Source organism: Limulus polyphemus, unplaced genomic scaffold (genome assembly GCF_000517525.1).
Source record: "Limulus polyphemus unplaced genomic scaffold, Limulus_polyphemus-2.1.2 Scaffold12, whole genome shotgun sequence".
In the NCBI taxonomy this organism is placed as follows: domain Eukaryota; kingdom Metazoa; phylum Arthropoda; class Merostomata; order Xiphosura; family Limulidae; genus Limulus; species Limulus polyphemus.
In genome coordinates this window covers 473,283-490,339 of record NW_013665622.1, presented here as the reverse complement: position 1 = coordinate 490,339, position 17,057 = coordinate 473,283, and the positions used below count along the sequence as shown (strand labels likewise).

The 17,057-nt window shown below is 33.9% G+C and overlaps 1 protein-coding gene across 2 annotated transcripts in view; it reads left to right on the top strand.

The window, feature by feature from the left end:
- LOC106478860 (ADAMTS-like protein 5) overlaps positions 1-17,057 on the top strand; it is a 64,513-nt gene that overhangs the window by 39,501 nt on the left and 7,955 nt on the right. For both annotated transcript variants that reach the window (XM_013939438.2, XM_022382658.1), the window contains exons 4-9: positions 5,530-5,599; positions 5,872-5,977; positions 7,427-7,554; positions 9,917-10,085; positions 11,257-11,343; positions 16,654-16,811. In XM_013939438.2, coding sequence (XP_013794892.1) covers positions 5,530-5,599; positions 5,872-5,977; positions 7,427-7,554; positions 9,917-10,085; positions 11,257-11,343; positions 16,654-16,811 — 718 coding nt within the window. The remainder of the gene's footprint in view (positions 1-5,529; positions 5,600-5,871; positions 5,978-7,426; positions 7,555-9,916; positions 10,086-11,256; positions 11,344-16,653; positions 16,812-17,057) is intronic.

The following is a 17,057-nucleotide window of genomic DNA, read 5'->3' as shown; positions in this document are numbered from 1 at the left end:
AAATTTATAACTGTTCCTGGTCAAATGTTGTATATTTTCCGGTTGATAAGGGTTAGCAAAATCACAGTTTATAGATTACACGGTTATAACAGTTTCCTAGTAGACTTGTCTCTTCTCTCTTGTTTTTTGTTGCGTTGCCCTGCTGTTTTTATAGGCGAGACACATTTTCTCGAAACTTCGGAACTGTATTTAACCGGTTATGGAAGTGGATATATTGTTGATTTCTGTGTTCACGAATATTCTACAATCTTGGAGAATTGGCAGGAGTTTCGCCATACGTAACTAACACGGTAAGCTAGACACTCCTTAAAATGCAAACTTATTCGAAACAAACGTTGACATTAAAATAAATATTTTTAACGAATTCGTTATACGCAACACATATCTGATACTACAAGTCACGCATATTTCTAAATACAAATTCAATCCAAACAACGTTCATATTAAATATAAATACATAATAATAAATTCGTTACAACACTATATTCTTAATCTAGTCACTTGGGGATTTTCAATGATTAGAAGAATGTATGATAATATTATCCAACCACACAATATTCGCCATATCTATCGTCAATGGCATGTTTCACTCAATCCAAAGTTTTCCACAATAGTGATCGAAACATTATTAATATAAGCCGTTTGTTACAACAACAATTGTTATTATGTGCACACCTTTTCCACGCTGGTTAAGCATGATTGTAATTAATTATACTAGTCATAAGACATTAGTATTAGATCTGTTATATTTTTAAACACTGTGTCCGTTATGGAATTTCACAAATAAGAAGAGTGTATCATTAAGTACAGTGGTATTTAATAGTAGGGATCGAAATGTAACAAAATGGCGGCCATAAATATCGCCCATTTAAAACCGCCTTTAAAATGTCTGAATGTTAACAATAACTATTTCACAGTACTAGTTGAGCAAAACTAAATCTTATTGTTGTACCTATATAAGCGTCTAACTTGTTATATACGTATTTATGGAGTGAATCAAAATTTTACTATTTCAAAGAATTTTCGTCTAAGTAAGTAAGTAAGTAAGTAAGTGAGTTTTCCAGACAAGCATACTGAAAAACTGACAAACCTTGTCACTCTAATTCTATCACAGAGCTCTTCCGTCTGGGGTCCCAATTATTCCTTTCTTGTACCGAAAAGGATACTAGTATATATATAATGGACGATGTGCTACTTTGGACATATAATTAGATTTGAGGATAGGTCGATAGAGATCCTGATGAGCAATAAAATCGAATCGGGTATACGTGCATCCCACGATTCGTATTGTTGATGCACTAAAATATAGCTAATAAAAAGGAATCAAACAAATATAATTTAACAATTTTTGAAAGTTTATAAAGACAAGTAGGGATCGATATGTACGTAATATATAAAGTTTTAATGCTACTAAAAGTATTGAAACAAGAAAAACAAAACTACACAATATTTTTTGTTTGTTTGTTTTTTCAAACCTGACTAAAATATTTCTTTATTCTTTTCATATAATAGAGAAGAAAAAAAGATTTAGTTGCTGGACTTAGTGATTAACTGCACTTCTGTCAAACAAAAATTATATATATTTAGAATCAGTATCGTGGTGGGTTTTACGATAGTTCGTCATGTTCTTCATTAAGTATTAGTTGTTATAAGCGTTTATCATAATTTCTAGCAAATGACACATATATATATTTTCGAGCACGAAAATCGGGTTACTGAAGATGTGGTCTATTAGAGTTCTTAGCGAAAAGTTTCCAATCACTAACTTTATCGTAACTAGATACGAGTAATCTCGTCTGAAGTATTAAGAAGCTAAAGATTTTGAAGAAAATTATAGACTTATTACTGTGAGATAGTAAATTTTAATATTTGTGACCTAGCTATCCGACCCCTGATATATAGTAAGTATATTCATTTCACAAGATTTTTTTTTGTTTGTAATATTTTTTCTATCCGTCTAATACGACTGGAGACGTAAGTCGTATCCTTTTTTTGGTAAGGCCACATGGTTGTCTTCATAGACGTAATGTTGAACGGTACCACTTTAAAGCTGTAAAAGATGAATATCTGTTTTGTAAAAAAAACAGTGTTTGCTCTTGTTTATTGATAATTTACAAGAAGTATAAATATTTATTCCTAGAAGTAAACCAATGAACATCGTAATTAGAAAAGACAACTAACAACATCGTATAAAATGTTAAACGAAATAGGGCCTGTATATAGACTATGTATCGAAGAACATACTGGCGTTAATGCAAATTTGTTTCTTCTTTTAATGGTGATAATATTGATTTTTTACATACATAAACCATCATGTTATGATTTATCCAGTGATATTGATTTTCAAAAGTAATGCACAAACCAATATTATGTGAATTAGGATGGCTTCTTATGATGCATACATTTGTCATTTTGTGTTTTATTGCGCGATCCTAGTAATAACCCGTAATGCACAAACCACATAAACAAACATTCTTTGTTTTATTGCGTGATCCTATTAATCTATTATAATTATAATAACCAGTTTTTGGCTGTCCTAAAAATGCACGCCCACCTTACTATCGAAGTACGCATACGTGCGCACCTCGTTTCAATGGATGTAAATAAAAGGCGGATATAAATATACTTTAGTAGACATTTTGTATATCAACATATTAAAATCTAACCAAAATTATTAGAAAGGTCTAACACTGGGTCGTAGAATAACATTATAAGTTTATTTATTGATAATATTAAGTACGGTAAAGTTAAACTAAAGCAGAAAAAAAAAAAACGTGCACAAGTTATAGTGCTATTTCTTTATCGAATATAGGCTGTACTTAACAAGTGTTAGGCCTAAAGCAAGTAGACATAGATTCGGTGTCTGCAATTAGAATTCTTTTATATTATTCTAAAAATCTTGTATTTAAAGAAGTACTATTGCAATAAAGACACTAATTTGACCGCAAGTATTTTACAGGTGTCTGCTAGTAATTCTTATTGCGTGAACCACATTCCGTGTGCGATAGAGTGATGCCATGTAATAGCTCGTAATGCATAAACTAATATTCTCTGTTTTATTGAGCGGTATTATAAATGTATGCAATACGTAATCCAACATTCTGAGTTAAATCAACTTGTGCTAATAATCATTTACAAAGTTTTATTAAACGATGCTCTAATCACTCTCATCACTTGCTTGTTTCAACTGATTATATCAATCAGCAGTAATCTGTATATAAATATTTTGGTTTATCATGCTCTTCGCTATAGCAGTAACTCTTTAAATATCTTTTTTGTTTTTGTTTGCTTTAGAGCTAAACCACATTGGACTATCTGCTGTGTCCACCGCGAGGGACCGAACCCCATATTTACCGTAGACTCAACGCTGTCCCACCGAAGGACTATTAAAATAACGTATAATTAATGTATTACTGTTAGGCTTATTCCACTTTCTAGTGTCATGCAATTATTTCATATTATGAGCTTAATCCACATTGAAGTGTCCTTTGTGCTGGGCCCGGCATGGCCAGGTGGTTAGGGCGCTCGACTCGCAATCTGCGGGTTGCGGGTTCGAATCCCCGTCCCACCAAACATGCTCGCCCGTTCAGCCGTGGAGGCGTTATAAGGTGACGGTCAATCCCACTATTCGTTGGTAAAAGAGTAGCCCAAGAGTTGTCGGTGGGTGGTGATGACTAGCTGCCTTCCCTCTAGTCTTACACTGCTAAATAAGGGACAGTTAGCGCAGATAGCCCTCGTGTAGCTTAACGCGAAAATTCAAAACAAACAAACAAACAAATCCTTTGCACTGCTGAAAAACATCGGATCTTTAATTAAAGTCTTTCTGTACATGTGTGCCACTTGAACTTTCAGGTGAATTTACCTCCTTACGTAAAGCTAAACACCTTACAATGACTGTATATTTTTGCAGAGGTGCTTTCCAGATCGAGTATGTGCGATCGAAAAGTGCATGAGGGATCAGTAAAGTGACTTCAAGTGTTAAAGTGTTATAAACACCCTAAAAGTGCATGTCCTTCACCATGATAAGCATCTACTGATTAACTGCGTGACAGAATATTGCTACTACATTAAATAAATAATCACTGTTTTCGTAAATCAATTAAGTCGTGTATATATATCAAGATTTACGTTAATAGTCTGATAATATACACAGGTATTAAAATAGCTTATCATCCAGTAATTTGTAAATATTGTAGCTAATTAAATTATATAACATGATGATAGGAGTGGTATTTTTTATTGATATTTTTGGTTTTGATTTATTTATTTTTTACACACTGTCGTATTTTCTTCAAGCGATAATATATTCCACGAAAAGTTGCGTCTATAAATCAGCATGTTTAAGGATAGGCTTAATCAAGCATTGTTCTAATTAAGCGTAAGAAAACATTCGATACACTTAAAGAATTTCTTGAGCGTATTTACTATACTTGATACTGTCCTTTAAGAACATTTTCGTTTAAACACCGTATTACGAACATAATTGTAACCTGAATTTTATAGATTGCCCTTCTTATGCTGTCCTACACAAAACTTTCAACAATAATTTAATGCAGATTAGGAAACTTTCGAACTACGTGTGTATTCTATCAGCTCAGTATCATATCGGGTCTAGACGGTGCTCAATTTCCGCCAGATTTGTTCTGATCTAAGATCCGGAACTTGTTTGGGGGCTTAAAAAAGTCAATAGATTTAAAGACCATAATGAATCTTGAGACTTCTTTGATTGTATTACCGATTGATATTTGAATGACGTAGTGCAGGGATTCTCAAACTTTTTTTGCTGGGCCCCATTTGAAAATATTTCAGGCTACGACGCTCCCACCCCCACCCCACACCACACACACACACACACACACACCAACCCACACAAAATGAGAGCAAATTACTCTACGTTCTCTAAAATAACCGTTATCTATTTTTTTATGATCTCGCAACCCCCTACGATCCCTTTTGGGTCGAGACACACAGTTTTAGTAACGCTAACATTGTGAACAACCTTAATAGTCTCCAGCCCCATTTTTCCTAGAAGTTAATCTCTTGGTCAAGGACAATATAATTGCGAAATGATTAGCTTTCTTGTAATTGTAGTAAAAAGTAGTTAGTGTTATATAACACATCAGATGTCATTGTAACCAAGTATGTTTCACTTGCATATCGTGCCCCATTGCTTGTTTGTTTGTTTGTTTGTGAATTTCGCGCAAAGCTACACGAGGGCTATCTGCGCTAACCGTCCCTAATTTAGCAGTGTAAGACTAGAGGGAAGGCAGCTAGTCATCACCACCCACCGCCAACTCTTGGGCAACTCTTTTATCAACGAATAGTAGGATTAACCGCCACATTACAACGCCCCCACGGCTGAAAAGGCGAGCATGTTTGGTGTGACGGGGATTCGAACACGCAACCCGCAGATTGCGAGTCGAGAACCCTAACCACCTGGCCATGCCGGGCCCGGCCCCATTGAAAAACAACAACAAAACTTAGACATTAATTTCCTTAACTGATATTCACTTTTTTTTTTTTTGGTAGGTCTGATGATTTGGTACAAAGTTCTCGCTGTAGTGGAGGTTCAATCGAACGTAAAGTATGTCACACACAGGTAATGTAGAAATTAATATAATATAGATCAATACTTGATAAGAAATAAAAATGGCTGAAAGCTCCAAAATAAACATTATTAATTTTATTCTTGGAGCAAGAGTAAACATATTCCTCTGAATAAGTCAGTACACGTGTACTTTCAGTATATGTAATATTTTATCCATTATAAGAATTATGAGGTTTTCCTTTTACAGTTCGTCACCTACTCATATTATTTTTGAAAGACAAAGCTGGAACTCTATTTATTTAGCAGTGATTCCTTTAATATAGGACTGTCCAACTGATACAAAAGGTTTTTTGGAACTTCAGTGCTACCTTCATAATGGCCTCGAGGTGGCTGGTCATGTAGTTCAACAATGGGTTCCGGACTACAGAGGTAAAACTTTACTTTACTTTATGGCTTCAAGTATGACTGTCTGTTTCCTTGTGTTAAAATGAAACACACACAGACTTTAAATCAACAGTGAATTTCCAAATATGATTTGTACATGATGACTAGAGTATATAACTTTATACGGAAGATCCTTTGTGGTTCTTTCTCAGTAACATTATTTCTTTAACCCTAAAAATTTCCAATGGCACCCAACCATCGGCTGTTTAAACACATTTTTCTAAATTGCTTATGCACCAAATTACTTATGGAGCCATGATTTTCTTGGTTATAGTTTCTTTAAAAACATATGGAACATGTTTCGCAGCCAATCCCATATATTACTGCTAGGTTTCCTCTATGTATTTTATAAATGAGTGATATAATCCAATATTTTTGTCGTTATTTTTACTAGTATGATAACCGCCAAAATCATTAAATCATTCAGTACGATGCAATTTGTGGACCAACCGGTAAAGAATTGTACAAAAACGATTCAGTAATTCGTAAGTTAAACAATGGATAAGTACCTCTTAACGTTTTATGTTCAATATATTTTAATCCGGCATTCTTGCAAGTTGTATACTTTGCACAGCTTACATTATCAAAACAATCTTATTATTTGTTTTATATGATCTAAAAATATAATTGTTTATAGCCTAGATTTAAGTGTGTTTAACATTATAACTGTAATTTTCTTTTCCTTATATAATCTTTGCTAAAACATAACGAAAGCATGAAAATGTTTTAATATGTTTTTGTTTTATACATGTTTTTTTTTCAATGTCTCTTTACGTGTAAATAAGTTCGCTGTTCAGTTTATAGAAAATATGACATTATTTGAATAACTTGTGTTTTTGACTTTTCTTTTACTTTACGAAAACACTAACTATATTTTTTTATAGTTCATTACGTATAAATAAACTCACTACCTAATTTATGTGAAAATGTTATATTATTTTAATAACCTTGATTTATTTCTGTTCTAGTTTTTCTTGTACTTCACGAAAGCATGTAATATTACAAACGCGTTTCTCAAGGCGTTTTCTAGTGTTTAATTTTGCGAGATTAACGTCTTTCCTGAACGTAATGAAACAGCAGTCGAAAGGAAAATTAATATAACAAACAATGTAGACCAATTGTAGCTTTTATTTTTTACCTCCGATGAAATGTTTAACACGAGTTTTTGTTTATTTCACTGAAACAAAAACGAAAAGGCAGAAATGACTTATAAAACTATTTCCCTGTCTACAGTTGATAAAATTTACCTAAGTAAGCAGATTTATTTAAATAGGGGGCTGTATCATAGTATTCTCTGTTGAAATAAAAGAACTTTTTACGAGAAATTAAAAAAAAAATTACAGATGGTTCCTCATGTATGAAAAAGCAAACGAAATCCCAATGGGATCCAATATTGTTATGCTATGACAACAATACATGCGTCTTTTATTGCAGGAAGCAACCCTTGTCACTTACAATGTCGAGCAGTAAGGCTTGGATTCGTTTACAGCTTTGGTAAGGTCATCGACGGCACTTCTTGTTCCCATGAGAACGGAAGCATATGTGTAGATGGAAGATGTTTGGTAGGTTGCCCTTAATAAATTTGTTAACAACATAATGATTTGCATCATCATTTTAAATGCGTGATTAAAACAATAGTTTTCTAAAGAAACATCTGGTTAGAAAGAAGATTAATACATCCACAAAAATTACATTAATTTATCGTCAATACTTCATTCTAGATGAATTACTATATATATTTTTTAATTTATACCTGACCTAACCATGTGAATAGTGTGCCGGACTATGAAACCTAGAGCTATGGTTCGAGTCCCGCTACCTCAAAATCGGGCTTTGCACTTATGGGGCGTAGGTACATTCATTGTACGAGTGATGGTAAAATCCCACTATTCGAAAAGAATCCCAAGATTTGGTGGTAGATACTGTTGGCTAGCTACTTTCCTTCTAGTCTATGTGTTCAAAGTTAGGGATCATCCGAAGGGACAGCGGTAAGTTTATGGACTTACAACGCTAAAACTGCAGTTCGATTCCCCGCGGTGGACTCAGCAGATACCCCAACGTGGATTTGCTCTAAAAGAAACAACAACAAATAATTAGGGATGACTAGCGGAGATAGTCTATGTGTGAACATCCGAAACAAACTTATACATACGTTATTACTCAGCAGAATGCCCACCAGAGGCACACCGGCATGTCTGCGAAGTTACAACGCTAGAAACCGGATTTCGATATCCGTAGTGGGCAGAGCATAGATAGCCCATTGTGCAGCTTTGTGCTTAATTATAAACAACCAACCAACCCAACAGAATATGAAATTCTTAATCCTGCTTGGTAATTAAAAAAGGCATGCGTATATATATATATAGAGAGAGAGAAAGAGTTTGCTTGTTTATTTTTAATTTCGCGCAAAGCTACACGAGGGCTATCTGCGCTAGCGGTCCCTAATTTGGCAGTGTAAGACTAGAGGGAAGGCAGCTAGTCATCACCACACACCGCCATCTCTTGGGTCACTCTTTTACCAACAAAAAATGGGATTGACCGTCACATTATAACGCCCCCACGGCTGAAAGGGCGAGCACGTTTGGTGGGACGGGGATTCGAACCCGCGACCTGTAGATTGCGAGTCGAGCGCCCTAACACCCTGGCCATGCCGGGCCTGAGAGAGATAGAGTTGAAACCAAATCGACGGTTTTCGGCATTAGTTTGTCGAAAAACACCAGCTTGCAACTTGTATTGTTTTTCTGCGCTTATTTCTTAATTATCTTAGAGAAGCAACAGAAAGGCGTTAACTACAGTATCTACATCATGCTTATTGTTTACAACAACATTACGTAAATGTCTGCAGTAACACTTCATACAACAATTAGGCCGAAGCTTACGACGCTCAAAATTAGGTTTCGATACACGTAGTGGGTAGCGCAAAGGTGCCCATTGTGAGCTTTAAGCTTAACAACAAAGAGCCAATAAGAATGTCTGTTCTTACAAAAAATACATTTTTAAAATTATTTTGAATACTATTAATTATTCAAAAATGCTTTAGCTATTTATAACAGCTCTTATACTAAAACAATTACAGCAATTTTGCCCCAAAGTGTTTTCGCTGTACATGATTAATACAGGTAAATACAACTAATTGTGTCTTCGTTTTTAAAGAAAAATGTCATTCGTTGTAGTACGCAAGTTTTCAGTATACTTCTATTAACTTAAGACAATAATGATCACCCTAAAAAAAAAATTAAGCGTTCAACAACTAAACTACTTAAGTGAGTCAAACCTGTGTCAGTTTACAGTCTTAACTCTTCTACTGTTTCCTGACCGCCATCTTGACTCGTACTACTCTTTTAGGGTAAATAAATATTGAAAAAAAAATAAAGTTTTTGTATTTCAAATACATATTTTTCAGCAGGTTGCTATATACAATGTATTTCTGGACAAATAAATGATGAATAAACAACAAAAAATTGACATTTCTTGTTCCATGCACGAGTCATGTTCAACCCGACAGATGGGATCAAAACCTAATGAAAAATAAAATTGGCTGAAAGCTCCAAAATAACAAATAATTCCACCGAACTACAGTATATATATATATATATGTGTGTGTGTGTGTGTGTGTGTGGTGGTGTGTGTGTGTATAGTATAATCTTCTCTAAATATTAAAACTTTGTTTTCTGAAAAATTGCTTATGAAATTTACTTATCAAATATACATTGTATTATTTAGTAATAGACGATCTCCCAGATCGTTGTTTGTGCAGCTTTGTGTTTAACAACAATAGTAATATACGATAAATTATCTATTGGAGCTTAACGCATGTTAAAATATTTCTATTTGCAATATGTTTATTACTATTTGAAGAAACTGTGCATAAATTCTTAAAGAAAAACTTTTTTCTTAAACTCTCTGTTGGGATTCACACTTCAGACAGTTGGCTGTGACGGATACATTGAATCTCAGAAAGTTCTGGATATGTGTGGGGAATGCGACGGAGACAATAGTACTTGTAACCATCATGAAGGGATTTTCAACGGTCAACGACCAGACACACCTGTTCTTTTGCCGTCTGTTTTGTCCACACTACACACATTTCATGGTAAGTAGACTCCTTTTATCCAAGAAAGAAATTCAGATTCGTGGAACAGAAAACATAACAAAAAATCTCCTACGAAAGAAAAGAATAAGAACTATAACGTTTTCTCTCGATAGCCCTTATAAAAGAAGATGTAAGAATAACATCTTCTCTGAATTTTTCCTACAGAAATGAAACTGAAGAGAATAACACCGTCTGTGAAATTCCCTTCGAAAGGAAATATAAAAAAGTTTAACATCCCTAAAATTTCCTTTACTGAGACGTTAACATATTTCTAGGTTTAGAAGGTCGTTAGTCTATGTCGTCACACTCGATCATTCTCCATCTGACAACTGTCGTGAGTCTTGACAATAGCCATGCAGCGTAGTTTTCATTCCAAAAATCTCTGTCACAAGGCTGTCATATCCAAAACAAACCACTCCTCCTTTCATGCTTTCCATAATCCATCTGGTGTAAGTGAACGAAAACAATGTTTCCAAACGCCCGTGTCAACAGTCTGATTGCACAAAAATCCATAAGCTTTGCATAAGCATAGCATAAATACCAGTTTCATTCTCCACCTGCTTGAAGAATATGACGGATACATGAACGAATATATGGTGGAAGCAGCTTGTATATATCTGTGGCTTGTGTCGCTTTTCCAGACGGAGATCCTTCTTGATTATGTTGTGTAATGTTGCCTGGTGCACGTAAACAGCTTTTGGCACTGACATTCGTGTTCGTAGAATCACACGTTGCTTATACTAGCTGAGATACGACTTATTGCAGATACTTTTCTGGGTGGTTCTGGTTACGCAAGCTCATCTATATTCCTTTGTTTTCCAATGCAGTATATTAAATACATATATCATTCTTGTAAATTCTAAATCCCAAATAAGATTATATCTTCATGGTATGAGTATATTAATATTTTATGTCAGAAAGTGCTAGTACTTACCCTTCCCAAAAGCAATCAGTTTTCGATGTCATCGCGCTTCCTACCCAATGTCAAAATGTAGTTCTGATACATTCTGTTCCACCGTGGTTTTATACCGGCTTTGGTTATCACGTGACTTGCTGACTTGCATACTCGAAACCGTATTAATATAACGTACTCAACCTTTATACATTTGGATGAACTTAGTGTCAAGTTTACTTTTGAGTGTAATTAGTATTGACTATATTTTGGTTTCAGGTTTTGGTCGAGGTTACAGCAAAATAACCATCATACCAAAAGGTGCCAGGAACATTCAAATAGAAGATAACAGTGGTAATTACCTAGGTTTGTATACATAATTTCTTATCAATCATGTGATAGAAATAGAATGTATTATGTTAATGTCACTCACTGTACTTTTATGACTACTCAGCAAAAAGCAATATTCTGGAACGCAATGTAATTGTTGCAAAATATTTAATAACATATGCGCTATATTTACATATAATACCATTCTTATAAAATCACATTTATTAAGCAATCAAAACCAGAAATTTATTGCTCTGGATGATTGAAGTTGTTACAAAGTTACCTGTTTTGTAAAACGTACTTCAAAGCTACATAGAACCTCGGTTACCTTTGTCTCAAGAAAAACAAATTTTGTATTTTGTCGCATTACGTGTATCAATTTATCTTATTGACAGTTACTTAAATTTTACAATAGAAAGCTCCATCACCGTTTCGAAGTTTCACTATGGATATATGGTCACTTACGAACGTTTAAAAATATTTATTTACTACATACGTTTGTGAACATGAATAGCGAGATGCAGTTAATAGGGGTGAAGTAAAGTATTTCCTCTTTGCACGAATCAAGAGTATTTGACCTGTAAATAAAGCGTTTCGTTTTATTTTTATCAGCCTGAATGATAACTAGAGATAATACTTATAAGCATGAAACAAAGTGATAAGTATTTCTTCTTCTAAAGTCTTCTATAAACATTGTTTTGAAACCGCCAAAGTCCGATTTATAGTGTAATCCAAATATTGATTCGATTTTTTTAATTTTGCAGCGTTTTCCTGGGATTTAAGTTTGTGTGCCTACCATTTGGTTTACTATTTCCACAAAATATTAAAGCACCAGTAAAAACATAAAAATGTCTTCCTTTATATAATAATTTTGACTTTTGTTATCTATGAGACAAGTTTGAGTTTTAATTAAAAAACGTATTGAAATCCCCTAAAACTATATTGGTTAGCTTTTATATTACGATCAACACTTACGTTTGCAGAACGCTCCATTTATTTGCACATGGAAAATAGACTAACTATATAATATACGAGTTATTTGCTTGAATTCTAAAAAATGCAAAGAATAGTCATATCTTGATTAGTCTGCAAGACACTGGGCATAAGGGCAAGAATCTCTCCTACTTTCAAAGATGTATGGAAGTAGGTACTTGTATAGTTAAATTTGTAGTGGGTCGTTATCAAATACCGTTTCCTTGGTTAGTTGTTCTAAGACATCTGTCATCAAAGCCTATAAGCAGTGACAATCGAAAGAAGATATTTATTTGACAATAATCACTATCGTAACAAATTGAAGGAAAAGATGATTGAACAAGTTTATAAAGTACTTCAGATTGTATTCTAATTGATTGATTCCTTTAATATTGTTCGGGATTTGGCTAGCTCCAACCATGGTCGCTGGCTGTAGGTGCTTGAATACACCCAACATTTATTGACGTGAATACTGTTGAGCACTCTGAAGTTGTGCCAAAAAAAATACACCATATAATTTGGAAAAGTTGGCGCTAATGTTTCCAATAGTATTATATGAAAGACTGTACAAAAGCCGTCATATGACATTCTGTAATGGGTTTATAAACCATTAATCTCAGATGCAAGCAAGAAAGTACAGCTTCAATGGGTGCTTAGAGCGTAAACTATGGATAGTAAATGAACAGAAACGTGACTTGGTCTGTTGAGTGTCATTTTACTCCCTTTTTTTCCACCTTTCTTTGTACTGTTGGTGTATATGTAGAAAACAACATGAAACACTTGATCAACAGTAACAACGCAGACTCTATAAATTTAAAGCAGAAAATAATTTCAAACTTCTACAGCAGAGGAAAGAAATAAACTCAGGTGAATAAAGGGAACAAAATTTCTATTCAGAATAATTGTTTTTATGCTTATTTACCAGCCTGGCTGACTTCTAAGTAGTTTGAGTTCAAACTGGCTGTTTGGACTGGGGAGGTTTTCTACTCACATCCACAGGATACAAACGACAAATTTTAATATGCCACACTTCCCAAACAGAAAATAGGTCCATGTGAGGTATATCACAATCTCAAGTCACAGACTATTTCAAATAGCACATACAATGAAGAAAATCCTCAACTAATACTAATCTATACACGCACTTGATGGGTTCGCTTCCTGGGGGAGTGGACACAGATAGACACTGTGATTTAAGTTCTTGCTGTATGCAACCTTTACCTAAGCAAAGGGCATGTGTATGACCTTCTGACATCCGTTTAACAAGAATGTCCTAACTACATGCAGACTGCCAGAATGAACATTTACTAGAATTGCCTGAATATATCTAATTGAAAATATATACTAAATATAATTGTGAAATAATAAAATTAATAACTATTCTAGCTATGAAACGGTAATAGTACAGAGATAACATTCTCCTGGGAGAGGTTGGATCCTTAGATTCCTTTAGCCCCCTCCTCCCCAATGGCACAGTGGTATGTCTGCAGACTTGTACCTCTAGAAACCGGGTTTTGATACCCGTGGTGGACAGAGCACAGATAGCCCTTTGTGTCTCTGTGTGTTTAATAACAAACAACAACAACAACAACTTGATTCCTTTAGAAGGACAACTAACATTTGGGGTAAACGTGAACATCGGTGTCTACTATGTCCACCCCACACATGCCAACTTTGGTTAATATTTCTTTAGACCCATTAGTCTAACTCAAATAGTTGATTTTCGTAAATAATATTTTGTAATTAAATATTCAATATTCATTTTAGTTATTATTATTTTTAAGTTTCATTTGTCTCTAATGCAGTAGCGTAAGTACCCCCCCCCCCATCCAATTGTATTTATGACAGTTATATATATCTAATCTAAATAGCGAATCAATTTCAATATTGCAGCTTACATTTTATGCGTCAAAAACCATGCGTACTAAGTTAATAATATGAGTGGAATTGTGTCTTTTCGAAACATCTAACGTGGGATTGAATATAAACATTTGGAAACCTTTTTTAATTGTCGAAGACGTGAAGGTGTTTTAACGTAAACTTTTATTCCGATTTCACAATTTCTGTGCCGTGAAAATTTGTTTTCATATTTTTGAAAAGAAAGATGCAACAGTTATTAAGTAAAATATATCTAAGCTTCGAAGATTGGCTAGAGTTCACTTTCTGTGATACACTTCTCTGAACTATATTATAAAAAGCTACTTGGAAAATCATATAAACAAACAGAAGAACACAAATATAATATGGATATTTGTGTGCATATACAGTATTGGAAATAATCATGGAAATTCACAGTTAATACACATACATGATTCATAAACAATAAGTACTTCTAACTAATTGGTCAACTTATCACTAGTACAGCACATTAAAAGTACAGTTAATACACATACATGATTCATAAACAATAAGTAATTCTAACTAATTGGTCAACTTATCACTAGCACAGCACATTAAAGAAAGTACAGTTAATACACATACATGATTCATAAACAATAAGTAATTCTAACTAATTGGTCAACTTATCACTAGTACAGCACATTAAAAGCACAGTTAATACACATACATGATTCATAAACAATAAGCAATTCTAACTAATTGGTCAACTTATCACTAGTACAGCAGATTAAAAGCACAGTTAATACACATACATGATTCATAAACAATAATAATTCTAACTAACTGGTCAACTTATCACTAGTACAGCACATTAAAGAAAGTACAGTTAATACACATACATGATTCATAAGCAATAAGTAATTCTAACTAATTGGTCAACTTATCACTAGCACAGCACATTAAAAGCACAGTTAATACACATACATGATTCATAAACAATAAGTAATTCTAACTAATTGGTCAATTTATCACTAGTACAGCACATTAAAGAAAGTACAGTTAATACACATACATGATTCATAAACAATAAGTAATTCTAACTAATTGGTCAACTTATCACTAGTACAGCACATTAAAGAAAGTACAGTTAATACACATACATGATTCATAAACAATAAGTAATTCTAACTAACTGGTCAACTTATCACTAGTACAGCACATTAAAGTGTTCTCACTTTTAGCATCGAAAAAAAAACTATCGTTGATTGTTCCTAGACAATTTGAATTTTTGATTTACTTGTAAAAAGTACTATCCTTCAGAGCTGCTTCTCCTGTTATTTGAAGTTGATGCTCATTTCAGACTCTTAGTTTGGTTATCTCACATAAACTGTGATGTTTTAGTATTTACGAGTTCATCGAGGCCACTTCATGCTAACGTGTTATCTTAGTATTCTGGAAGTAACATTCAAAACATCATGATCTTTATAAAACAAAATCCATAACCTTAGTTACTTAACATTACTTCTCCATAACCTTAGTTACTTAACATTACTTCTCCATAACCTTAGTTACTTAACATTACTTCTCCATAACCTTAGTTACTTAACATTACTTCTCCATAACCTTAGTTACTGAACATTACTTCTCCATAACCTTAGTTACTGAACATTACTTCTCCATAACCTTAGTTACTTAACATTACTTCTCCATAACCTGAGTTACTGAACATTACTTCTAAAGAGCTTAGAATTTCCATCTCGACCGCTTCTATAATTAACATTTCTAGTTTAAAATACCCACTTCAAAGTTTTCATACAGCTAATACTGAAACATGAAATGTCGGCTCATTCTGTTGCATGGAGTAGCTTTCACCAGCTAAAACTTCGATTTCTACACGTTTGTCATGTGGCATTTTTTCTCAGTAACTTAACCCTTAACACTCCAAAAAGGTGTTACTAATATCTGAAACACTGTTTTTATTTCATTGTTCTCAGTAACTTAACCCTTAACACTCCAGAAAGGTGTTACTAATATCTGAGACACTGTTTTTATTTCATTGTTCTCAGTAACTCAATCTTTAACACTCCACACTGTTTTTATTTCATTGTTCTCAGTAACTCAATGTTTAACACTCCAGAAAGGTGTTACTAATATCTGAGACCACGCTACTGTTGGGTATAGTATGACTGTCTGTACTTGTATATGCATTATGCTGGTGTGACGTTGACTGATTGGTTGGATGACAGCTAATCACAGTATAAACTATTAACTAGTGACTTTCGTTTGGTGTAGCTCGTTTTCATACTTTATAAGGGGAACAATCCAATTATACTGACATTTTATATCTATTTTATTTACCGTTTCCATAATTACCAACACTTTAAATAATAAGATTTTTTGTATGTTATACGTCTAGCTTCTATGGCAGTAGATTCTTGGCATACAGTTTTGTTTGGCCTATAGCAAACTAATTTATCCAACTATTATTGAAATATTTTTCAAATAAGTATATTTTGTTAATAATGATGTTCACAGCTCTGATGGACGATAAGTCTTCCTTCATCAATGGCCACTGGATGCTGGACCTTCCAGGATATTACAGAGTAGCTGGTACAAAATTGCATTATTCCAGAACTCCAGAAAAGGAAACGATATCAGCGCCAGGACCTACAGATCGACACCTGACACTCCTAGTATACTATATTTCTTTATTTTCTGATGAAAGCCTGATGCTTTTAGCTTAAAGAGACGTTATTTTATCTTTTGATAAACGCCTAATACTTCTAATAAATTTGTGTTACCCTATGTTCTGGTGAGCTCAAAGGGCCTTAGATAGTGTTACGATGTGTTTAGTTAAACATCCGACGCTTCTCTTTTTCTCTACAAATACCTGATGTTCTACTAATATTCTGCTGTTTTGTGTTTTAGTGAACAAGTAT